The 24,876-nt window shown below is 38.6% G+C and overlaps 1 protein-coding gene across 4 annotated transcripts; it reads left to right on the plus strand.

Annotated features, from left to right (window-relative positions):
• Positions 1-1,332: 1,332 nt before the first annotated feature.
• LOC103721343 lies at positions 1,333-24,122 on the plus strand. Of its 4 annotated transcripts, none has more exons than XM_026810122.2 (16): positions 1,333-2,016; positions 2,099-2,149; positions 2,248-2,487; positions 3,383-3,481; positions 3,581-3,636; positions 4,593-4,704; positions 7,925-8,104; positions 8,297-8,563; positions 15,182-15,403; positions 15,501-15,704; positions 15,795-15,902; positions 16,039-16,344; positions 16,455-16,553; positions 16,636-17,162; positions 17,272-17,304; positions 23,723-24,122. In XM_026810122.2, coding segments are annotated over exons 1-16 (2,616 nt in total). In that variant the 5' UTR covers positions 1,333-1,905; the 3' UTR covers positions 23,724-24,122. The 4 variants fall into 4 exon arrangements, with proteins under 4 accessions (XP_026665923.2, XP_008809737.2, XP_008809735.2 ...); XM_008811515.4 differs by having other exon boundaries at positions 15,534-15,704; positions 16,033-16,344; XM_008811513.4 differs by having other exon boundaries at positions 1,334-2,016; positions 16,033-16,344.
• Positions 24,123-24,876: the final 754 nt, after the last annotated feature.

A 24,876-nucleotide genomic window follows, 5' to 3' on the forward strand; every position in this document is an offset into this window, starting at 1 on the left:
GATTAGAGTATTGAAGTAAAGCTTCCAAGCATCCAATAAGGGCCTCCACCACTTCCCACATCAAGGGTATTCATTTTGCTGGTTAAAGAGCTTTATTTTTTTTATTAAATTGATTGTATCTTTATATTTTTGTGTTGTAACAAGTTTCACAGAATTTGAAACATGGGGAAAAGATTCATCCAAACCTTGAATTGGATTATAAAGTATAATCAAAATTATGGAAGGTTTTAATTGGGGTGGATTTGGTTGATTTCTAGAGAAAAATAACTAAATTTGATTGTGAGCATGGGTAAAACAATCATGCTGTAATTTTGGAAAAGATCATAGTAAAATTTTCAAGAGAGATATCATGTAAAGTGGATATAGGTGCTAGAAGATCTCCTCGATGGTTTGAATACAAGAAGAGGCAGTTGTCCCGTCAGACCACAGCCGAAGCCCCTGCCGCTTTCCCTGAGACTGGTGCCTACTCCCATGAGAAGGAGGATAAACTACTATAAAGACTTTGTATTTGTTGTATTGTGTATTTCTCTCATTTTGTATTCATCTTTTTAAGTTTATATTTGTACATACATATAATAATTTACTTCATAAATACTTTAAAAGTTTGTTTTTCTATTACACAAAATTGTAACATTTTAAAAATCCAAATAATCCCAGTCTCTCGAGTTGCATCATTGGGCAACAATTACAATAATTGGTAAAGATAATTAATATAAATATATAATTACAATAAATATATATTATATTAATATGAATAATATATTTAAGGATATATATTAATATTTATCACAATTAATATATAGATAACATATTACTATTAATATTTATTTATTATATATCTACCTTATATATTAATATAATATTAATAAAATTAATATATTAATTATATAATTTAATTAATATAATACTAATATAATATAAGTGGGGATATTTCCATCAAGTAATGATGATTTCAGATTATCCCCACTTGGTAACCTGGTGTGAGAAATTAATACCATCTTCTTTGTGGTATTTATTTTATCTTCTTTATCAATAAAATAGGCATGAGATCTGTTATTTATTTTAATATCTCTCTCATTTTATTTATGCCTGGTATTTTGATGTGAGATTTATTTTTTCATACTATATTATTCTTAATTAAATGAATCCTAAATTTATTTTTAAAATTTAATTAAAATTATTTTTAAAACATTACCTAAATTTCTAAAAAAATATTATTTTATTATAACAATATAAAAAACAATAAAAAATATTTTTTAATTAAATGTCCCATGATCTTCCACCTTCACGATCTACGATTAGCCCCAGACCTATTGGAAGTCTTCCATTAAGGGGACCTATTGGAATTCGAAGTCCCAAGCCAATCGCAGTCCACAACGCAGCCCCTCCCTCCGGTTCCCAACTCTTCAACTAGCTGTGGACTCCTGCGGCTACCAAAATCGACGGCGCGGTGATCGGACCCGCTTCACTTGGACCCCGATTCCTCTCCCTTCCCCCTTCCGACCCCCTTTCTTCCCCTATAAATGGCGGGAGCTTTCACTTCTCTCTTTTTCTCCCTCCTCCATTAACGCCCCATCTCCCCTCCTCTCATCATCCCAATCTCTCCCAAATTCTCTTTCAAGATTTCCCGATTCTTCGCCACCTCCCCTCGATCCATGAAATCCTAGAACCCAACGCGTCCTCGTAGGTCTTGCCCCAGATTAGGGTTTCTCGAGATCCCTCTCTCTCTCGAACCCTATTCCTAAACCCTACCCCTTATTTGTCTCCGGCTTGTTCTTGGAGGCTCCGCCTTGCTCTGCAGGGGCGGAGAGCGATCGCTTCTCTTGGTGACAGCTCTTTTCTTTGCCCTCGGAACTCAACTCGATCTGGAGAGTTGAAGGGGGCCCGAGAGAGATCTCGATCTCAATGGAGGCTGCCGCGGGCCGCGGCGGATCCCTTGCCGTGTCCTCCTCTCAGCCGGCCAGAAAGGAGTGGCGCGCCGTCTCCGAGCATCCCTTTCGCAACAATGGGGTAGAGGTAAAAGACGCTTCCATTTCTCTTGTTCGATGATGTCGTTTTGGTTGTCGGGTTTGTTTCTGAAACCCTTGATGGTCTGCAGGAACAGGAGCACGTTAAACTAGGGCTATCCGATGAGAGAACGATATATGAGGTATATAAGGCAAATCTTAGATTTTTTTTTTCTTGCAGTAAGAAGGTTTCTTTGAACCGTTTATTGATGGTTTAGGAGTGACGGTGCTTTGTTGTAAGGTGCAGGAGGGAACGGGGCCACTGGATGTGGACTTCTGTTCGATCACGATCGTTGGCGGGGGTTTGAATGATGATATATTGCAGCAGAGGCTGCAAAGTATCACCAGGCAGAGAGAGGAGCTTCAGCAGAGGGAGATTGAGCTGCGAGCTCAGGTTATTGCCAGGATGGAGATTTCGGAGGTGCAGAACAGCTATGAAGAGCAAATCAAGGAGCATGCAAATGCTGCTGTCGAACTAAAGGTTCCCTATTCAATGCACCTTTTTTCTTGATTCTTGCTTAATGTGCATTTATGGTGCATTCATTTCCTCATTGGGGTATTTCAGAATCTATGACTACTGAATATTTTGTCTTACTCAAAATGTCTGTCTTTTCTTATTCTGGTTCTTTGTAGTCTCTGTGCTTAATTTGCCACTTCATTTATTGTTGTAAGGAAGGCACCATGTTGTCTACCCCTACAACTATGTTCTATTTATTGGGATGTTGGACATAATTGCTTAATGAAGTTGGGTTTGTGATACACTCATCGTTTAATTGGACATTCTGCTTACATATTCATCAATCAGTTTTAGTTAGACACAGATGAATACTTGGCAAATATGATTCGATAGTTAATGTCATTGGCCAATCTTGGATACATAAGACAAGGCATCCCATAGATGCTTGTTTCCTTATTTAATCTATCTATGATATGTAGCTTTGATTGAACCCATCCTGTTGTGTTGCTGAATGAGTCTTTGATCATAGTTGCATCCAACTTGCTGAAATTGCCTCCAGCCTCTGTAGCACATGACATTTAGCAATGACATTCCTTGGTTGCTTGCACAAACATTGAGTTGTTGCTGTTCTTCATTGCAAAAATGCTAGCTTTTCTAGCTCACTTATGCACTTAGCCAATTTGATCTGAAAATGTGGTTGTGTTGTTTTATGTTTGGACAAATAGCTGAACAAAAAAGAGCTTTATATCCATTGTTCTCATGCCCCTATGTTCTGCTAGTTGATAAATGGCATACATTTAGCTGCTCTTCCCGAAAATCAATAGATTTCATGAAGCCTGTCACTGTTCACTCATCTATTTCCTCTCTCTCTCTCTCTCACACACACACACACACACACACACAAAATTTGATCACACAGGAACAACTACAAGAAAGAGAACAACAGTTACATGAGTTGGAGATGAAATTGGAAGAGAAGGATAGAGAGCTACGTGCTATGAAAATTGACAATGAAGCGGTTTGTTTTGATTTTTCAGATTTAGTATTGCTTTCTCAACAAGAGGCTCGGGTATTGTTTATAGAGATATAAATGATGCCTTTCCTTTCTTTTGCTTAGGCTTGGGCTAAGGAGGATCTTCTTAGGGAACAAAACAAAGAGTTAGCCACCTTCAGGTATGTGGTCGGTATCATGATTTGCTGTAAACTACATAATGTATCCTTTTGTTGTTGGTCTTGTTCCAATGTCAAATTCTCTCTAGCGTATAATATATGGAAATCATTTATGGGCTAGTTTGGTGAAAATCGGCTTACCATCTCAATTTTGGCTTTCCAGTTTATATTTGAGATTGCCTCTTTAGTAGGATCTTCCTTGGCATATATTGCTTATGCGAATACTGTCTTAGTGAATTTTCCGAAACTTTCTCTTGTATTTTGCTCTTGTAACCTTCTGCAGTTCTGCTACTATGCCCCATTTTTCATCAGCTCGACTTTTTCCAAAAGTTCACGTTAATATTCTCATCTTTGTAACACTCATTCTATTCTAATAGGTATCCTTCATTGATGCACACTTTAATATGTGCAATATCTCTTACACATGTTTCTCTTCTGTATGCTGTCATATTCCCTGATAGATTAGGAATCAATCTGTACTGTTACCATCTGCCATGCTTTAATTTTAATGCATGCATCCTCTTTTAGTTTCATCTTTTTGTCTAATGATAGAAGCGATACTAGTCAATATCTATCCTTATCCAAGAAAGCATCGATTCAGTTAACCTTCATTGCACTTGTCCTACCAGAAAAAAAAGAAAAAACTTAATGCACTTTGTAGTGTCATCAAATAACACTATAAGGTTTTGTGGATATTAACACCAATGACTTCCTATTGGATATCATATAATTAACATGTGCATCTATTACGACTATACAGATGGTAGTTCCCTAGTGATTCTTATTCTGTAATGAAAAAAATTGTACTGAAGTCATTTTGGCCTACCTAATTCAGAAACTAAATAATTGTGAATGGTCTACTTTTAGTGGTTTTTCCGTACTTCTAATTGGCCTATATATGGGTTTAATAAGCAACTTTTGTTAATGTGGATTTTCTTCTTTAAAAATTTTGGCTGCAGAAGAGAGCGAGATAACTTAGAAGCAGAAAGAGCACAGCACCTTAAGAAAATCCGTGATTTGCAAGAACATATACAAGAAAAAGAAAACCAGTTTCTTGCTTTGGAGGAGCAGGTTGTTCCTCTCAGATTTTCTTTTTTGATTTATGCTCTTGAATCATCTATTTCTCATAGATCTGCAGTCTGTGAAGTTCAGCACATATTTTCAAGTCAATTTAAGTTATGGCTTCCTTGAGATAGTTCAGGTTATTTTTAAAGTTATTGTGTTTGAGTTACCAAGGAATTTACAAAACTAGGATGCAAATGCTCAAAAAAATGTAACGATTTCTTAAGATATGTAGCATAATTAACTAATTTTTTCACATCATCCATGCAAATAACATAATAAAGCATTATAGTGTGGTAGGAGATAAGATTTATGCAAACCAAAGCATCACTTCATTGCATATGAGTTCACAACATCAAATATTAGTGTACCAAACAATAAACAATAACCAAATTCATCAAAGTCATAAATCTAAAAGAAAACAGTACAAATCTAATGTGTCGAAAACAAACTTGAAATTCAGGAGAAAAATATGTTAGAGCAAGGGATAAAAGGTGACATAGGAAAAAATAAGAAGAATAAACGAAACAGGGGTAGAAATGGAGAAAAGAGAAATGAGGTTCAAATAGGGGTAGGAATATGGAAAGGAGAGAAAAAAGTAGGTAGAAGATGTAGAAAAGGACTAGAGGAGAAGATAAAGGAGAAAGAAAGGGAAATATAAGAAGGGGAAGCAAATGGGGAGAAATGGATCACTTGAAACAGAAACAAGTAGAAAATGGAATGAAGAAAGGAAGTAAACGGAAGAAGAGGAAGGAAAGCAGAGCATATTGGTGGAAAAAAGAAATGGGGAGTTAAAACCTTGCCATTGGGTATTCAGATGGCAGCCAGCAGGCTGTTTTCAATGGTCGGAGGCTTGTAGGAGGGCTGCCAGAGGCTGGAAAGTTGCTGGCTAGAAGTCCTGGAGCTAATGGAGTAAATGGGAGCCAATGGAGTTGCGAGGAGATGAATGTCTATTAGGGTTTGTGGCTTATTAGGAAGGTAGTTATTTTCACTCCCATAGGGCTTTCTTCAGTCACAAAAACAGCCAAATCTGATGAAAAGATGGGAGTAGAATATAAAAAAAGAGGTGCTTATATAACATTTTCAGAAAAAACTGCCTAATAGACAATTATCTGGGTATCTCAGCCTCTCTAGGTTCCGAGGCGGACTGCCTAGGCACCTACGTGCTGCTTTTGACGGCCTGTTACCCACCTAGATTAGAGTTCCATTGTTGATGTGGATCAGGATGTAAACATGATTGAATCAGTCCCAACTCAATATTATCTATTAATTTAGCTGGTTGCCCGTGATTAGAATGTTGATTTTGGACATATTCAAGAAAAGAGAGTTTAGGCTTCTTGGGTATGGGACAGGAGATGAAAAATCACTTTAAGGTATAGCCTCAGTTTAATGTTCACCAAATCAAACAAAATTTGGCATGTCTGGCTATAAATAAGTTGTCTAGCTGGTTTCAGCTAACTAATCAGCCATTGAAATAGAACAGTTACATGCTCTTGTTCACAATTAATTCATGAGAAGTTCTTATATTCATGAATTAAAGTGTAGTTTGTGGCTGATTGGAATAGAGTTGCATCTTTCATGTAAGTGCCCTACTGTGTGCTAGTACATGTGTGCCTATGTAGGCTGTTGTATACCAAGTGTATGCCAAGCACTCGCAAGGCACATGCCAAGCCAGTGCCGGGCTGGAATGACATGCCTGTGGCAGGTAAATCTAGCTTATATCTAGCAATGCTTTAACTTAAGTTTATGAAGCCAAAGGCATAAAGCAATCAAAGTGTGAGGTGCAACTCCTATTAATATTACTTTATAGTTTAGAAATGTAAAAGAAATTGTGAAATATAAATCATGTAAAGGATGTGGGTACTAGACATTCACATGCCAACTGCACACTCAATTATATTGGTTAGTTAGAGCTGACATATCTTGTGTACATTAGTTTAGAATTTAAATTCACTCACCATGTCATGTAATGACATACATGATATATGTTTCTTCTGATCTATTTGGTTGCAGAAATAATGAAATTCTAACATGCAGTCTTCCTACATAACCTAAAGTTATATGGTTTACATCTTACAATAGCCATTTGATATTATGCTTTTGTTATGAATCCTTAGCGATAAGCCTCATGGTGTTATTCGAGGCCTTGCCTTGAGCATAGAGCAATGAAAACCTCATGTTGGACATCTTAAAAAAATAGATTTCTTTGGGTGAAGTTAGGGTTTTCAAGACTAGCTGGTGATGATTAGTTCTGATGCTTAAAAGAGAGGATGGATGAGTGGAATTTACATTGGCAGATCTTTAAAGATTGTACGAAAATAAAGACCCCACAAAAGAAAGTCTGTAGAAGTTCTTGGATTAGGCTTGGATCAGAAATCATGGCAAGTTTTCATGTAAAGTGGGTATGGACGCTAAGTAACCCAATTCAAATGCGAACTTATCAGAACCTATACAAAAGTATAACATTGCATTTTACACAACTCTTCTTGAATTTAAGAAAATAATTTTCTCTTAATTGTTGGTTTACAGTATATCATCAAAATTTGTTTTTAGCTGTAGTTCATATGTGTTTGTCAATCAAATCTTATGCTGAGTGGTTGTTGATAATATCCAGATGTTGTTCAATTATACACGTTATTAATGGTTTGTATTTGGATTATTTTTTGACCTGATTAGATCTGAAAAATTCAATGGATCAGTAAAATAAATCTTTAACCTGATTTGGTGCTACCTGAATGGAAATAGATTTGCTTGGATTCAACTTTTTGACCTGATTCAAATATAAATTAGTATTGGGGTGTGCCAAAAATCTATCCAATAAGACCTGCTTGCAGTCTTACTATAACAGACTGTTATGTAGTACGCAAAATGTGCACATAATATATGAAGATTAGGTGTTCTCACATTTGTTTTATAACTAGAGCAACCAGTTTGTGATAGATAAAAATCGGGTACAGAAAATATTCAATCATACAGAAAAGAGAAATTCCTAACAGAAATTGCGTCACTTTTTTTTAAGCTGGATTGAACTGAGATGATTATTTCAGTTTTTGTTGACAAACAGTGAAGGTGGTAAAACAATATGCCTTCATTTTTTTTGAAAGACTGTATTAATTTGGATAAGTTTCAATTCTTGTTAAATTATTTTAATAGAATATTATGTCATGTTCAAGCAATTATGAATAACACTGTTTTTGACATCAGATCCTAACAGTTATTTGCCTTTCAGCATAGGGTTGCACAGGAAACTATTCTTTACAAGGATGAACAATTAAGAGAGGCACAAACTTGGATTGCTCGAATTCGAGAAATGGATGCTTTGCAATCCACAACCAACCAGTCGTTACAAGCTGAGCTACGAGAACGTACTGAGCATTTTAACCAATGTTGGCTTGGTCTTCAACAACAGGTTGCTTTATCATGTGCCTATTGTTACATTTTTTCCTTTTTTATGTGCTACCATAATGCATCAATAAATAGATGAGCTGCAATAAGTTTGCCAGTCTGTATTTTTACGATTTCATTTATGATATAATTGGAACTCTGCAGATTCACTGTTAAGTCTCGATTCTGATAGTCCTGTTTGATAAATTGATGCTAGTTTGTGGAAATGGAGCGGCATCATCTGCAAGCCATACAGCAGCTCCAATTAGAGTTAGCTGATGCAAGGGAACGAAGTGGAATATATAAAGATAATTCACAAGTGTCTCATGAGAACTCAAAGGGTTTATCTTCATACGCACAAAGCAAGGGAAACCAGATTAATGCGAATGATGGTGGCACAATAAATGGAAACATGGGGTTATTACCTAATGGAAATTTGGATGGCGGTTCATCTTTTGTTTCAGCTTCCAATGCATCTATAAAGGTAGTATACAGGTTAAATATTTTAAAAGTTATACTTTTACATCAGTCAAATATTCAAATGTTTTCTCTCCGATTTACAGCTGCTGGTAATACTTGTTTTACTTTGTTTAGTGTAAAGCTGAGATACAACTATCATTGCTTGTTTTCTAGTTTGTTAATGTCTAATCCAACTATTTGCTTGATCATGCCCAAAATAATTTGTTTGCATATATGTGAAATTCTTATCATGTTGCTTGAGAATGCAAATCTGCATATGTAGAGGCATTATCCTGCCCAATAAGATCTTATGACTAAAATTTATGGGAAAAAACTCTTGCTATTTATGGTGCATTTAGGTCATAAGGAACCATTCATTTTCTATTCTGAGAGCCTTTTATTGTTGATATCAACTATCCATATTCCTCTATGTAGGTTTATGTAAAATGTAAGAATTAATGTATCCTAACTTGCATATAGTTTATTTGAAAGTTGTTTTAGAAAACATTTATTAGTGCTTGTTAAAGGGCCCATGTATCGTTAAACAATTCTTTCATGTCCTTCATACAACTTACCCAAACTTTGTTAATAAAATTAAACTTTGTTAATTCTTTCATATTAATTTTAATAGCAAAACCTTCTATATTAGTTAGTGTTGCCGCCGATCCTCGGATTGAAGATGTGGGCTACTTCCATGGACTTGCAAGGCAACAAATGAGGTCAGAGAGCTCACTGAATTGGCTCCGATTGGGCCTTCTGATGCTCAAGTCAAAAAGTGTTTTTTGTGGGAGATGAGGAAGAAGGTAGAGAGAATAAGGAGCTTATAGTAGATGTGGTAATGTTGGTATTAGAGGATTCTGGTATTAGAAGACTTGTTTCGTTACCTTTCTTGCAAGGGCTCATGGTTTATTTATAGCTAGGATCTTCTGGGAATCGTATCTTAATAGTTTGGAGTTGTGTTGTAACCTCTGGGGTTGTGCTATAACCATTTGAAGAGTTGGCATAATTTTTGGAGGCTATCATGGTGATCTTTATCTTTGGCTTGATGGAGGGAATGTCTTGCTGCATAGGGTAGGAAAATTGTTTGCCGAGGTTAGAGAGTTCAAGTCGGCTTGGGGCAGATGTCGAGTTGGAAGAGTGTTCGCTTCACCTCGGGTGATCATGACCTTGGAGGTCTTCTTGTCTGCTTGTTCGGTTCCTCAATTTGGTTAGGTAGACTTGGTTCGGTCACGTGGAATGCCATATTAGTTCTGTGACTTGACTAATCAGGTAATGCCACGTCATTAGGCTCAGTTTCCGCCACATCACTTGCCCTCCCACTTCTAAGTCCGACCCGTCTTCTTTGGTCTGGGCAAAGGAAGTAACTAGATCATCGGACTCTATGCTGCTTTAAGGGGGACATTAAATTTTCAGTGGGAATGTTCCAAAGGGCGAGTTGCCTTGTTCTAATTCTTGAAAGCATTATTGATCATCCGGAGGAGGATGGATGTGACACGTGTTTGCTGATCCGGGCAGAGAGACGATCGGTCGAGCTAATCTAGACCCTTTGTGGCCCTATATAAGGGGAGCAAGCTTCAACAGTTTCACCATACTTGGAGAGATTTTGTAGATCTTCTTGAACCCACTCGGTCATACGGAGAGTTTTCGTTAGGCTCTTCCTAGTAGATAATCACTTAGGTTGCCGTACAGTGGTGGTTCCATAACTTCTTTCTTCCTTGTCTTTCAAAGGCTAGACTTTCTCGTTAACTCTGTTTTTAGCTTGCAGGCTTTATGGCTTCACCATACGAAAGGCGTCTTAGGCGCTAGGCGGAGGAGCTTGAGTGGGCCTTGCGTGAGGCCAGGAAGAAGATGGTTGTTGTAGAGGCCAAATTGAGATTTGCTAAGAGCAAGTTAGGGGTTGTAGAAGACTGGGAGCTTCGAGCTGCTGCGACTGAGAAGGAGCTAAAGATTGCCAAGTTCTAGGCCGCCAAGGCCGAGAAGAAGGCCCTCTGAGCCGTGGAAGAGTACAAGGTTTCGGGGGACTATCATGCCAAGCTCGCCCACACTACTATTGAGACCTTTGTGGAGGGCTTCAACAAGTGCAAGGGTTAGGTGGCGAAGTTTTTCCTTGAGGCTAATCTCAACTATCTCAACCCTTCCATGGCTAGCAGCGGTGATGCTGAGTCTTCAGGCCCCAAGGAGTAGGCCTATGTGTAGGCCTTCTTCTTGCGCTTCTTGGTGCCGCCGCTGAGTTGGGTGACCTTGCTGAAGCCGTCAATCTTGTAGAACTAGAGCCGTCAACCTTGTAGAGCTAGAGCCTGACGAATTTTGACCTTTTGTAATGGATCTTTGTCTAGTTTTTGACATGTTTTGCAATCACATATTGTAAATGTTAATGGCATAGAATTACTTTTATGTGTACCTCCTTTTTTGTTCGTAGTTTGAATGACTTAACTTCTCGTTCCGAAAATTTGAGGGCGTCTCATGGATGCTGAGTTCGGCCGAATTAGGTTAGAGTACTTTAAAAGTGAGCTTACGTATATGAGGTCGGCCAAGTAAAGACGAGTGAGGAGAAGAAAGACAAGATAAAATCATAAGCACTTTAAAGATAGTTCCAAGTGCTTGAGTTTGGCCGAATTAATTTAGAAAACCTTACATGTTGATTGAGATAAGATCACAACGCCCTTGGAGATAGGCCAAGACAAGTCCATAATGCCATAATAAGATAAAATGAGCTACGATAAATCTAGAATATCTGTTAAGACAAGATAAAGCCATAAGCACTTTAGAGATATGTTGAAATATGGCGATAACGTCTTCCAGAGATGGACCGAGATACAATTAGAATGCCATAAAGACGTCTAAAATAATACTTTCTAGAGATAAGCTGAGATCTTTCTGCAAAGGTCAAATAAAGATATAACCATAACTCCATAAAAATAAAGCTAGAATTTCATAGAAATATAACCAGAATTCTGTAGAAGTAGGGGTCGAGATAGTGAAAGCCGGTCCTCGGTAGTCATTCAGTTTTGCGCCATAGCACTTGTTCGAGTCATCGATCCTCGGGAGCCATCTGACCTTTGATCAGTTGGGTTGTTTTGGATAGCTAGTAAGCTAGTACACGAGCAGTTGAGTATGTTTTCTCTTATCCGAGCTTAGTTTGTCCTAGGACTTTTCATCTCAGTGGTCTTAATGATTGGTCCCTAGAGTGTCTCCTCAGCTCAGTCCAACTGAGACTTTTCATCTCAGAAGTCTTGGGGATTTGTCCATAGGTGTCTTCTCGACCTAGTCTAACTAGAACTTTTCATCTCGGAGGTCCTAGCGATTGGTTCCTGGGGTGTCTCGGCCCAGTCTAGCTGGAACTTTTTATTCTCGGGGTCTTAGGGATTGGTCCACGAGGTGTCTCCTGGGCTTAGTTGTTGGGATTTTTCATCTCGGAGGCTCCAGGCATTGGTCCTGGGGTGTCTTCTTGGCCCAGTTTAGCTGGGACTTTTCATCCTGTAGGTCCCAAGGATTGGTCCCTAGGGTGTCTCCTCAGCCTAGTCTAGCTGACTTTTCATTTGGAGGTTCCGGGGATTAGTTTGTGGTGCGCCTCAGCCCAGTCTAATTGGAAATTTTCAGAATGCTGTTTCGGGGAAAAGCTGAAACACGATTTCATTGATCGTTGTAACAAAAGGTACAAAATTTACTATCATAGTTCTTACTATGGTCTGCCTTGAGATTGTTAGAGCTGGCTGCTTAGTGCTCTTCTCGTTTGGTGACCTTGGCTCCTTGGGTACGGTCCTTTTGCTTAGGTTGCTAGATTATCGACTTTTCTGAGTTGAAAAGTAGGATCCTCCAGCCTCAGCTCCTTCGCAGATTGAGGTGACCACCTTGGCGAGCAGCCTACTGTTGTCTTGCTTGTCTGGAGTTCATTTGCCTTGCTTAGCGCTCTCTCGCTAATCGTTGACGTAGCAACGGAGATGCCCTTGTCGAATTAGGGCTTTGATTTCTCATTTAGTTGGAGGCATTCCTCGGTGTTGTAACTATGGTCCTTGTGGAATCGGCAATATCTGTTCGGATCTCTCTTATTAGTAGGGGTTCTCATCCTTTGAGGTCAGTTGAGATATCCTTGGTCTCGGATCTCCATCAGGATTTGAGCTTTTAGGGCATTTAGAGGAATATACCTCCTAAACTTCCAAGGCAGGCCCCAAGGTCGCATGATGCTTCTATCTTCTCAGCTTTACTTTCTCCTTGGCTCGTCGTTCTCCTTATGGCTTTGGCGTTTTTTGCGTCCTTCCTTCTCAGCTATTACCTCCTCGGCACGGATGTACTTATCCGTTCGAGATAAGAGCTCGGCCAAGTCCTTGGGACGCTTTTTCTCCAGCAAGAAGCTAAAGCGTGATCTCTTCAGTCCATTCATCGCTGCGATCGTTATGATGGAATGATCTAGCTCGTGCACCTCCAGCATCTTGGCATTAGACCGGCTGATGTAGCTTTGGAGGGGCTCATTTTTCCTCTGCTTGACAGCGAATATGCTGGTTGAGGTTTTCCTCTTCCTCTTCTTATATATGAAGTGGCTGATGAACTAGCGTTGAGCTAGTTGAAGGATCCAATTGAACCTGGTTGAAGGCTCGAGTAGCAGAACCAAGGGCCTTCCTGAAAGTGGCTAGGAAAGCCCAACACATCACGACATCATTGGCTCCTTGGAGTATCATGAGAGTTTTGAAGCTCTTGAGATGGTCCATCATCGATCTGTGGTACCATCATAATGCTTGAACTGAGGCATCTTGAACCTCTTTGGCAAGGGCTCCTGCATGATCTCTTTGGTGAAACGAGGTGCGCTCATCATCTCCAGATGGCCTCAATCTTGTTACGCATCTTGGTCTTCTGGTATGCTTGTCTGGTTCCTCGACTTGGCTTAGGCGGTCATGCAGAACGCCACATCAGTTCTGACTTGGACCAATCAGGTCATGCCATATCATCAGGCTCATTTTCCACCACATCGGTAAGTATGCCCTTGCATTTTTCTGTGTTGCATATTCTAATGACAGCAATTCATTTATTCTTTATGCTTTATACTTTTCCTGATATTTTGAGTTCTTATCTTATGTATTATTTAAAATAGAGCCATTAATTTAATGACATATGCTAGATGCAACCAATATTAGGTGTTATTTATATAAAGTTTTATCTTATTTTGTTGTTTTACACACTTCTATTTTAGCTAGCTTTTTATAAATTGCTGAGAGAAACTTCCTTCTCCTCTCATCAAATGAACTCTTTCACCTGCTACCTTCTCAGTCTGCTAAGAGCTTATTCTTAGTTGGAAAGCATCATTTGTCTATTGGTGCTTCGCTTTGGTGTTTAGATGAAAGGTAACTAATCAATTGGATGCATTGTTATTTTTAGTTAATTTACACCTTTAAAATTAACTCTCTTGATCTTCTTGTGTTATTCTGATTTCGTAGATATGATGAAAGTCTAGTAATAAGATCTCAAGAAATAAAGTTTAGCAAGAGTGTTGCATTGCTGACATAATTACCTTGGAAATGAAACCATTTCCAGTCACTGAATTCTAAATGTCATATCATTTTTATGTTTGGATCGTTTAATTGATATCTGCTGATTTAATTTGTTTTTGGTTTCTTTTTGATTAACTATGGGATGTTGTGACTATGATTGTTCTGCAGCTTGTTTTTAAGCTACATTTCTAGGCCTATCATACTGTGGCAATGCTTTTATTTAGTGTCTTGGGGTCCTTAGCCCATTGATTGGCTATACTTTTTGTTAGTAACATTGATTGGTTATTTTATAGTCCCAAGTAACTGATAACTTCTGGTAAAATGAGATGGAAGATGATTGGATGTACAAAAACTCTGTCTACATTGTGATTGTAGAGTAGTTAATTCTTGGGGTGAAAAGTGAAGATGCTGATAGTTTGATGCTGTAGCTTCCTCATTCAACTAAATCATGTCATGGCCTGTTATCATATGTGGGTTAAATTTGAAGTGGGGTCATTATATTATCCGAGCTGTAGTGTTTCCATTAAATTTTTGAAATATTCTATTTCTATATTTTCGTTGCTGAAGCTGGTGGTAGATGAGATAATGGATGGGACTGCATTAGTCATGCTCTTAGTATAACTACATAATGCAGAAAGGGACATTACTAATTATCTTATACTTCTTCCTTTAGAAAGCCAACTCCAGAACCAAGGTAGATTGGGTACTCTTTGTTAAATTATCATTTTCTCCCATGGTGTAACCATCTTATATACAAGGATTATTTGAAGATTTGAAATATAGATTAAATTCTAGTTATCCATATTGGTAAATAAAATAGGTAAAATATAGGTATAGGAATGGTCAGTCAGTAGTAGTTTAGCTATTTCTGTCTTCAGTGAAGCTATCTCTATGCGGTTTCGCAATCTCAAAATATTGCCTATATGGTCATATATGGTTGTATCACTGATTTATGATGCTCATGACTATACTAGTTTGATAAGTTAACCAAATTACATACTCATTTTTCATGTATCATGGTCATGTTAGAAAGTTCTTATTAGTTATATAATGTTTTGAGATTTTTGTTGCCTGATCTCAGTTTAGTTCTTATCAACGTGTAATATAATTGATAATATATGTATATATTTCTGAGAATCTTTGTTTCTTTTCTTTTTCAGAGTGAACATGGTGCTGGTGTTCCAGTTGTTCCATCTTCCATAATTGGGATGGGTGCCTTTCTTCCTCCTGGCCAGATGACTGCATTGCATCCTTACGTGATGCATCCGCAAGGTGTTCCACAATCTGTATCATCAACCAACTCACCCATTCCTCAATCTCAAATGGGCCATTTTCAGCCATTATCTACAATTCCAGCTCACCAGCAGCGGCAAAATCAACAGGTATCAATAGCATTAAGTTGAGAAGATCATAGCTTACTCGTAACAAAATGGCTATTTTCTTTTTAAAATAAATTCTTTTTTCTTGGTTCTCCTATAGGAAGTACCTGATATCTCACAACTACCTAATCAGAACAAATATCAACCATCTCAATCAGAGCAGAATCTTTTAAGACCAGATGCCAATTATAGGTTTGAGCTCGCTGCTGAAAGGCAGGTGGTCCATCCAGACCATCTTCACAACCACATCAGCCAACAGCAGAGATCTAGTCCTGTAATCAGCGGATCAAGTGAAGAAGTTCAGGTGACGAGCAAGAACATTTTTCTTTACACGTGTATTACTTAAGTCATACCAGAGTTAAATGTCATATTTGTGCTAAATCTCTAATATCAGGTGCTCAAGTTGAATGGAAAACCATATCCAGTGTCCCAAGAACCACAGGACACCTTGAATGCAAACTCTCAGTTTAGTCCTACATTAGGATTTGAACCACCAGAACAGGTAAGTGAGCTTAAGGTTTGTTCAGTTATTTTAAATGCTATAAGATGAAAGCATGAAATCTGTCTACTCATTTCTCATGTTTTGATTTTAGAAGGCAGCCTTAATGATGCTCCATCTTTTAACTTCTCAGGTACAGGATAAGAAGACAGTTGCTGCAGTCAACCAATCACAGGAGACAGTTTTGACATCAGGACAACAACAGTCTTCTAGTGTGGTTGAGTCTGTTCCTCCAAACAACTCTGTAAGCTCCAATATTGCAGCAGAATACAATGAGAATGAAATGAGTTTTCCTGAAGTTTCTGTCTCAGCTGTACGAACACCAAGTTCAATGATACCTGGGAAATTTGTGGAGCCCACTCTTCTAGATGAAAGGTCTCTTTTGGCATGTATCGTGCGTGCTATTCCAGCTGGATCTGATGGTCGAGTCAGGATCAGCACAACTGTGAGTACCTCTGTTTAAAAATTTAGCAGTAGCTCACTCAGTGGTCAATGATGAATGTTCTTTTACCGTCTTTTATACGTGAACTGATTGGCACTACATGTTACATTCAGTTACCAAATAGGCTGGCAAAAATGCTTGCACCTCTTCACTGGCACGATTACAAGAAACACTATGGCAAGCTTGATGACTTTGTGGCTCATCATCAAGAAGTATGTTTTCTTCCTTTGTCATTTGAGCTGTTTCATAATTTTGTGTTGTCTTATGGCTGGCATGCTCGCTATGCAATTTCAGTTATTTGTAATTGAAGGGGACCATATTCACCTTCGTGAAGGAGCTCAAGAAATTATATCAGCTACTACAGCTGTTGCGAAAGTTGCGGCTGCTGCTGCATCTTCTGCACCTTACTCATCATTGCTGCCTTCAGTAGCTGTTACTCCTGTTGCACAGAGCAACCGCCAAAAAAAGTTACTGTCAGTTGATTCCAGAACGGCAAACAATGTGTCATTTATGGAAGGTGCTGCCCTGACAAACCTTGGAGATTCATATGACAAGCATTCGGAGATTTCACAAGTGCATGATCAACAATCAAATGGTGTCAGCTTTAACATCATCCAAGGGCTCTTAGATGTTAAAATTTCAAGCAAGTCAAAAAATCTCGAGGACCTCAATGGTTTGTCATCTGAAATGAGATCTGGTCATTCATCCATACACATCACAGTTGGAAATGGAACAAATCTTGATAGAACAAATTTGCGATCTACCCAAAATAAAGGACTAAGTAATGGTAGACATGGTGTTGGAGGGAAACAGCAGGGAAGGTAGTGATCTTTTTTCCTGGCACCATAATGCGATGTGGCTCTGTTTAAATTTATTGCAAGTCTTTGTCCTATTTCAGTCTAGGAGGCTAACTACACATCTCTTTTCTAGGTCTTCTGGTGCTGGCTTGATTTCCAGAAGATAGTAAGTGCCAATTACTTGAGTTGTCCAACACGTGTTTTTCTTTAAGAAAACATATGCCCCTTAATCCTTATAGCACATATTACTCTTAATTCTCTTTTTCATTTTCTGAATACTTATTGTTAATCTTTATTAAGTTCCATGTTGGATGTTAGGAAGACCTTAAAAAAGATTAGGATAGTATGAGACAACTGGTTATACATCTACCAAATATTTCTAAATGTGAAGCATGCTTTGGCTTGGGATTAGTCATGTTTGGTGATTTTTGGCTGAAAATAACAAAATAGAAAATTTGTCTTTAAATATAAGATAAAAGTACTTAACATGCAGGTATTAATGAAATAGTTAAACTATACACTAAAATGCAGCCATATGTTAATAGATATTATAGCATCCTGGCAAATGAGAATTGTCATGATCTGTACTCGAGGATGTTGAGGAACAAATTTATCCAATTTTTATCAACACAGCTCCAAAATGTTTGTAACAATGCCAATGTTTTGATTCAAATGATAAGTTAAGCCATGAAACTTATTGTTTGGACTGGTCAAATTCCGCTTGACCTATTTTCATATTGGTTTCTAATCTAGTTGTCATCATATACATATTTTAGTTCGAATTGTTTGGTTTAAGTGAGCTATTTTACATAGTAGATGCTCATGGATGAATCTCCACAAAAGAAACAGACCATGTTATCTGTGTTTATGCCATAGATTGGTATGTTTTAGTCCACCAAGTAGTCCCAAAAAAGGTGTTGTCCGAGGCTTAACTCACATTATGTAGTTATAGTGACATATTGGTTTATAAGCAAGGGTTATAACCATGGTACGTCGTATCGGTCGGAATCGGACGGTATGAGGCGTATCGTACCATACCAGTTCGGTACCAGTACCAACACTTGGTACGCCAAAAAAACACTGTGCTAGTGTGGCACCGGTATAGGATTCGGTATCGAGACGACGAATCTTGGTTATAACCAATATTGGCAGAACCGTACCGGCAGGCATGCTAGCCGACAATTGGTGTAGTACATTATTGGTATGTGCCATACCGAACCGCAGTGTATCGAAACCACAGGAAGGTGGAGGGAGAGGCCCTAAGAAGAAGAAGAGGGAGAGAGGGGAGAGGAAGAGAGCTTTTGGAGGGCTTTGAATAGTGTCGGGAGGGGGAGAGAGAGAGAGAGAGAGAGAGAGGGAGCTTCGAATGGTGTCGAGAGAGCTGGATAGAGAGAGGGGGATATTAGGGGTCTCACTTGGCCGGGAGGGAATAGTGTCAGGAGAGTCAGAGGAGCTTCGCCTTTGAGCCTTCATTTTAGAGTCGAGGGTTTTGGAGTTGTAGAGTGATGAAATGTCTCGACATTATAAACCATGCCGGTAATCGATCGGTCTGGTCGATATGCAGCGAACTAGCTGGCTCAACATGGTTTAACCAACACTAGTTATAACAATATGAGTCAACTAAAATGGCTTTCATGAGGCTTATATTTTGTCTCAAATTAAGCCTTCTATGCAAGGCATATACTTTGGGCTTTGATTATTTTTACAACTAATAAAGGAGGATTCATCTCTTTCTTTATATATTACTATGTGATGTGTCCATGGTTGGTCGTACCGTTCGGTTTGGGACGTACCAAACCGAACTGATAGGAAACTGGGGCAGTTCGTCCTGTCGACTTGGTAAATAGGTCGAACCCAATTAAAAATGCCCCATCGGTTAGCCTATTTCATTAAATAGGCTGAACCCAATCCCCTTGGTTAGCATGTTGATTAAATAGGCCACACTTCACCCCTGGTTTGCGATCGCCATCCCTCCCCCTCCTTGGGTGCGTCTTTTAAAACCCTCCTCATCCATCGTCGCTGCCTCATTGCAGATCCCCCAACCCCTTAGCTTCCTCCGGCCTCTCTCACTCTCTCCCCCCCTCTCTCCCTCTCCCCTCATGTGGCCCTCTGAAACTCTCGCCTCTCTCCTGCCTCCACTCGCCGCCGCCGCCCTCCTCCTCCTCCTTCCAACCTTTCTCTCACTTCCCATCCTTCCTTGTATATGGCCGTCGGATATAGGAGACTGATTGAAGCTGGTAGGTCAGTGGACCTACACCACCAGGCATCTCTCCATTCGCTTTGCAGATCGATCCATGCCTCCGGATGAGTCCCTCCCTCCCCCCCCCTTCTCTCTCCCTCTCCCTCCCTCTCCTTCCTCTCCCCTCTCCCCCTTTCCCTTCCTCTTCTTCTTTGTCTTCAGCACTGCCCTTCTCCCTCCCTGTGGTTCTGGCATGCCGTGGTTCCGTACAGTACGGACTAGTACTATACTGTGTCAGTTATCAGTTGGCATGCCAATCGGTATTGGTTCTGCCATCTTTCAGTGAATCGATTCAAATTATAAATCTGAATATGGCAGTCCGTGTTTTATGTGTTGACCATTATGGCCAAATCTTCATCAATTCCCTTAATATCCAATCACAAACTATGCGCATTTTTTTAAAAATTTCTAACTTTTTTTTAAAGATTCATGAAGCTTCTGCTTTGCCTCATTAACAGTCAGGATAGTCATAGAGATACATATGCACGTGCTCATACACATACTTGACTGGAATACCACCATTAGAGAGAGAGAGAGAGAGAGAGAGAGTTGTTTTTAAAAATGCCACCGGTAAAATTTGAACCCAAGTCCATTGGTGCAGTTCACTTGAGGTATTGTTCAAAGTTGATAATTGAGAGAAACAAAGATGACAAGATTGCCACTGAAGATTTTAATCCAAGTAGTAATTAGTACAGTTTCAGTTTACATGACAGCATGAGGCACCGGTCAGGGTTCATAAATTTCTATTTATTATGATCCAAATCAACTAAAATGTATGAAAATGAATGAGTGCTTTAGAGGTTTGTTTTTATCTTTTTAGTGGCTCATTTTTTTTCTAGATTTTTTTTAATCTTATCCTTATCCAGTTCTTTTTACTTCTTTCTTTTCTTTTCTCTTCCATCTGTTTTCTTCTTCAACGATTCTTTGCTGCTCATTTTCTTTCCTAAACAAGTGCTATAATTCCCCTTTTCTCTAAGTTTGCTCTTTAGTAAATTTGTTATATTTAGCCACCAACGTGATTTGTGCAGTAATAATAAAAAGAAACAAATGAAAGTGCAAAAAAGAAAAGGAAAAAAGGTATAGAGTCCTTTTTAACTCATTCTTGTTTAAGACTCAATCCAGTTCGTCTATGGGTCCAGAATGATTACTTTTTTATGTATTTCAATAGCAGTTCCAATAAAAATGTAAGCTTAGACATGAATTTTGATTTGGATTTTCTGCCTCCACTGCATTGAGGTTTCTTTCTGACCTTTCAAGCTATCTTTAATACTAATCAAGCATTCAATTCTCATCTTTTCATGGGTGAGAGGATGACTAAGATATCTCATTATAAACTGTACCCTTGTGCATTTAGTGTTCTAAACCCATTGTCTTGGATCGAACTGATTTGGTAGCTGGTCATGAGTTTGCGGTCAGACCGCTGTTCAAGCATGAGTTTACCAAGATTAGAGGTAAATAGTATGCATTTTAAAGAATCTGTCTTCATGTCCTACCTTCTTGTCTCTGTTTTAGAGCCGTTGGGTTTGTTTTAGCACCCTAATATGGAGGCCATCTCCTTCACCATATCCTCCAATGCTTGATCACCATCTTCTTCATCATAGGACCACCCGCTTCTCCCAAGCCTACATATTGCAATGTTGTCATCGAGCTGTGCCTTTCAACATCTCAAAAAAATGTTCCTAGATTACCTTAAACTTAAGGCCTATCACATCACTCTCTTTATTGCCTTTGACGAGAACCCCATCAACATTATTTTCCTTCTCTATAGCCTTCAAATCGAGAGCTCTCCAGCACTGTCCCTCTGTATCTTCACTTTTGTCGAGCCTTCTTCTATCGTTCCTCTCATTTGCTGCCTTGATAACAATCTCTCCCTTGATTGTGCATTGGCCAATGCGCCAGCCACAGGAAAACCACTATTTTGAAAAGTGGTTGGATTGAGTAAATTGAAAGTGAGCTTGGGACCAGGGCATCTGAAGGATTATTGAGGTATTTTTTTTTTAAATTTTTCTTCTTTAAGCAGCATAAACAGACATGACCCCAATGACAATAAATATCTAGGTAAAATTTGAAAAAAATCTATAGTTAGTTTTACTAGTTTCATCGAGAGATTGAAATTGTTGATACTGAGCGAAACTCAAAACTAACCTCAACCTCAGTTTGATCCAGGGGTTCAGGACAAGGTCTGACTCAGTCCTTTTCGGCTATCGTGGATTAGATCAATGAGAAACTAGGTCTTGGGATGGCTATGGGACTCTAGTCTATATGGACCAGCTGTCCTGATCTGCTATAGTTGGTATAGGTCTGGATGGACTGAGACAATGATCAGGATGGATGATTCTGATGTCCTGACATTTTGTGAGGGTACAGTATTGTAGTAATTCACCGTGATGCCTTTTTTTTCAATTTTTATTTTTTAAATTTATTTCTCTTGTTTGTTATTTTTAATAGTTGTTCAGATGCTTTTTAGGATTTATTTGTATCATTGTCTAGGATAGGAGATGTTATTGAGGGATTAGGTTTTGTGATTTCGCACAGGTTGAAGGCTCAATGAAGGATCCTGTGCTAGTACATCCTTTAATACAAGACAACTTAATAAGCGGAGGGAGAAAGAGAGAAGAATGGGAGAGAACCCAGATCACGAGCACCATAAATCCAGTATCGGTGCTTACCAGTAGTGGTACCATAAACCGAATTGTGGGCTCAAAAACCTTTCCTAATCCTAAATTATAACAAACCCCACAAACCTTCTTAATAATCATTAAAAACAACAAACAACAAAGAAAACCAGAAACAAAAAAATTGGCATCCTAGTAAATCACTGGGATTATAATCTGCACCAAATGTCAGAACGATATTGTCCCGACCATTCTCTTACTGATACTGGCTCCAGAACCAGAGCTTAAATCCTTGGTTTGGTCTTTTGCCAAGGCCAATTTATATTGGCTGAATCTTCTAACCTTGTACAAGATAATTCTGCTAACTTGATGATCGCAAGAATTCTTGATGGCATGGGGCATGTGGGCCTGTGGCTGGCATAGCCAAGACAATAGCTTTTTTATGTTGAAATGAAAAAAAAAGGGATCAAAAACTCATTCTAATTAAAATATTAGAAAGTATTTAATGGTTGTGCACTAACTTGTATTGGATGCTAGTACTGGCTTGACAATGTGTGTGCTGGCCTGCATTAACCAGCACAGTGTGGCATTTGCAAGCTTGCAGAATTTGACCAAGGGTCTGTTGGCTTGTTTGAAATTCATTGGAAAGAAACAATGTAAAAAGTTCTTCACGGAGAAGGAAAAATTGAGTCAATTTTGGCAAAAAATTCTTCCCTATATTGTTTTTGCTTTCCCACCATCGAGTCAGCTGGAAGACTTGGTTTTCCAAGAACTTAAGTTTTCCAAAGCAAAGAAGCCAAACATACCGTAAATGTCAGATCTTGCACATTCTTGTACAGCAATAAAGAAATTGAGAAAAATCATTGGTAGATGCATGTTGATTTGGACTGACATTATTGCAATAAATTTTTGCAGTTGATATTTTTTCATGAAAGTGGTCAATTAGAACTTGGAATAATTTGTAACATGAACTTTGTCTGCTTGTGAATCTGAGAGGTCTGCTTGAGGACTGATAATGGTAAAAAATGTTGGTTTTGACTCACAGATTTTCGAAGCTGTAGTGTGATGGACACTTTCATTGGCTCCAATATTCATCTCCATGGTCCATGTTAATTGCAACTAATTATCCATTTTGCAACATGCATGCTCTTATCTTGTGAATACCTAGTAAATAGCTTCTACTAATGGATCTTGCCCTGTTCTCTACATTTCAAAAATCTTTGTTTGCTATAGCTAATAATAATGCGGATGGGGCTTCAAATCAGTGAATTGTGTTTGATTTTAGCTTGAGAACTGTGCACATGTTAATATTTCTGTTTGCACCATAACTCTTACTGTTCATTTGGTTCTACTGATGTCTAGTATTGGTATGATTAGGATAATTTAGGAATTTGGTCTTTGAGGGGAACATAATTGAGACGGTGATCATGTGCTCAAATACCATTTTAAGTTTTTTGAGAATATCTGATCAATATAAAAGGGTCAGAGCAGATTTCAGTTTGGAAGTGCTTGTTCTCATCGAGGATGTTGTCTTCATAGGAATTGGCAGTGGAAAACAACCCATAAACACAAAATCTTATGCGTGCAATTACCCGTAACAGTTGTATCACCTCTTTGTATTGGAGGTTATTTCTATGTTGAAGTTATAATTACAGAACACTGCTTGCTATAAGTTTTGAGTGCTTTATTCTTCATTTTTTGAGCCTGACATCAGCTATTTGTTTTGGCAGAATTTGATGGGCGTGAAGTACTACTGGACCTGAAGAAAAGCTCTGAAACATTGCATTTTTCTTGATGCCCGCAGGTTGAATTCTAGCTGACCACCTTTTTTGAATTTTCTTATTGAATCTCGTACCTTTTATTCTGTGGAATTTTTTGCTTAGTTTGTCAATCTGTACTCGAAACTGTGTTAACAATGGAAGGCAGGAAAAATGGAAGAGATTTTGCAACTGTGCAATATTTGCTGCATTCTCTTTAATCTACTGGATGAGGTTAAAAAGGACCAGAACTGTTAATTAAACGCCTGAAGTTGTAAGTTGGCCTGTTTTGTCCTGAAATTTGCTAGAGAAGAACTTTAATGTGATAAAGTTTTTTTTTTTTTGGTGCAATGTGATAAAAAACTTTGATGTATGCTTTCATATCGCATTGATATGAGTGTTGCCATTCGCGGAGTGATATATCCATTTTTCATTCAGAAACACACTAAATGATTGGTATTCCCTTCCATCATTCATGTATTGTTTTAACTTAATAGATCTGCGTGTTGCGGGTGTCATTAAACAATAATTGTGGCCAATAGACTTGATATTACCGGCCTGAGTTGGATGCACAGATTCAGTGATGCTTTGCAGAATGTCCTTGCTTGATTACCAGCTAACTAAAACGCTAGGTAGCTTCCATGTCAACAAGGTTATTATCAGCCAGTTAAGATGCTTGGTTGCTTTTGAGCCAGCGCTGTCACAAAGAAAGGAGCTTTGAGAGATGTACTTGGTTGAATACGATTGTTAATTTAGAATAACAAAGGATGATGTCGAGGTTCTATGAATTGGGATGCGACGATGCCCAATCAATAGTAAAGCTGCTATTCCTCACGACTGATTGAGGGTTAAATGTAGCGAATTAAACATCACGTCGTGTGGTTGTACTTGCTCGGATCTGACTATAGCTGGAGCCATTTGGCCCGTGCTTATATTTCTGTCTTCTTTTTTATGCCGTAGGTGGATGCCCATTTGGCGTCGTTGTACGTACTCAAAACGCCACCAAACTTTTGCCCTTTTGTGTTTTATTGCGATGGAGACAAGGCAACAACCACCCAAATTATCCGCAGCCCTGCAGCAGTGTCGCGCGGAGCACCAGCATGCAATGTCCAAGGCCTTCAATCGTG

The sequence above is a fragment of the Phoenix dactylifera genome, unplaced genomic scaffold (assembly GCF_009389715.1).
Source record: "Phoenix dactylifera cultivar Barhee BC4 unplaced genomic scaffold, palm_55x_up_171113_PBpolish2nd_filt_p 000162F, whole genome shotgun sequence".
Taxonomy (NCBI): Eukaryota; Viridiplantae; Streptophyta; class Magnoliopsida; order Arecales; family Arecaceae; genus Phoenix; species Phoenix dactylifera.

Coding starts and splice junctions, on each gene's coding strand:
- LOC103721343 (XM_008811513.4), top strand. CDS start 1,906: ATGGAGGCTGCCGCGGGCCGCGGCGGATCCCTTGCCGTGTCCTCCTCT. Junction 8,105..8,296: donor GGCTTGGTCTTCAACAACAG/GTTGCTTTATCA, acceptor AATTGATGCTAG/TTTGTGGAAATGGAGCGGCA. Junction 15,705..15,794: donor GATCAAGTGAAGAAGTTCAG/GTGACGAGCAAG, acceptor CTCTAATATCAG/GTGCTCAAGTTGAATGGAAA.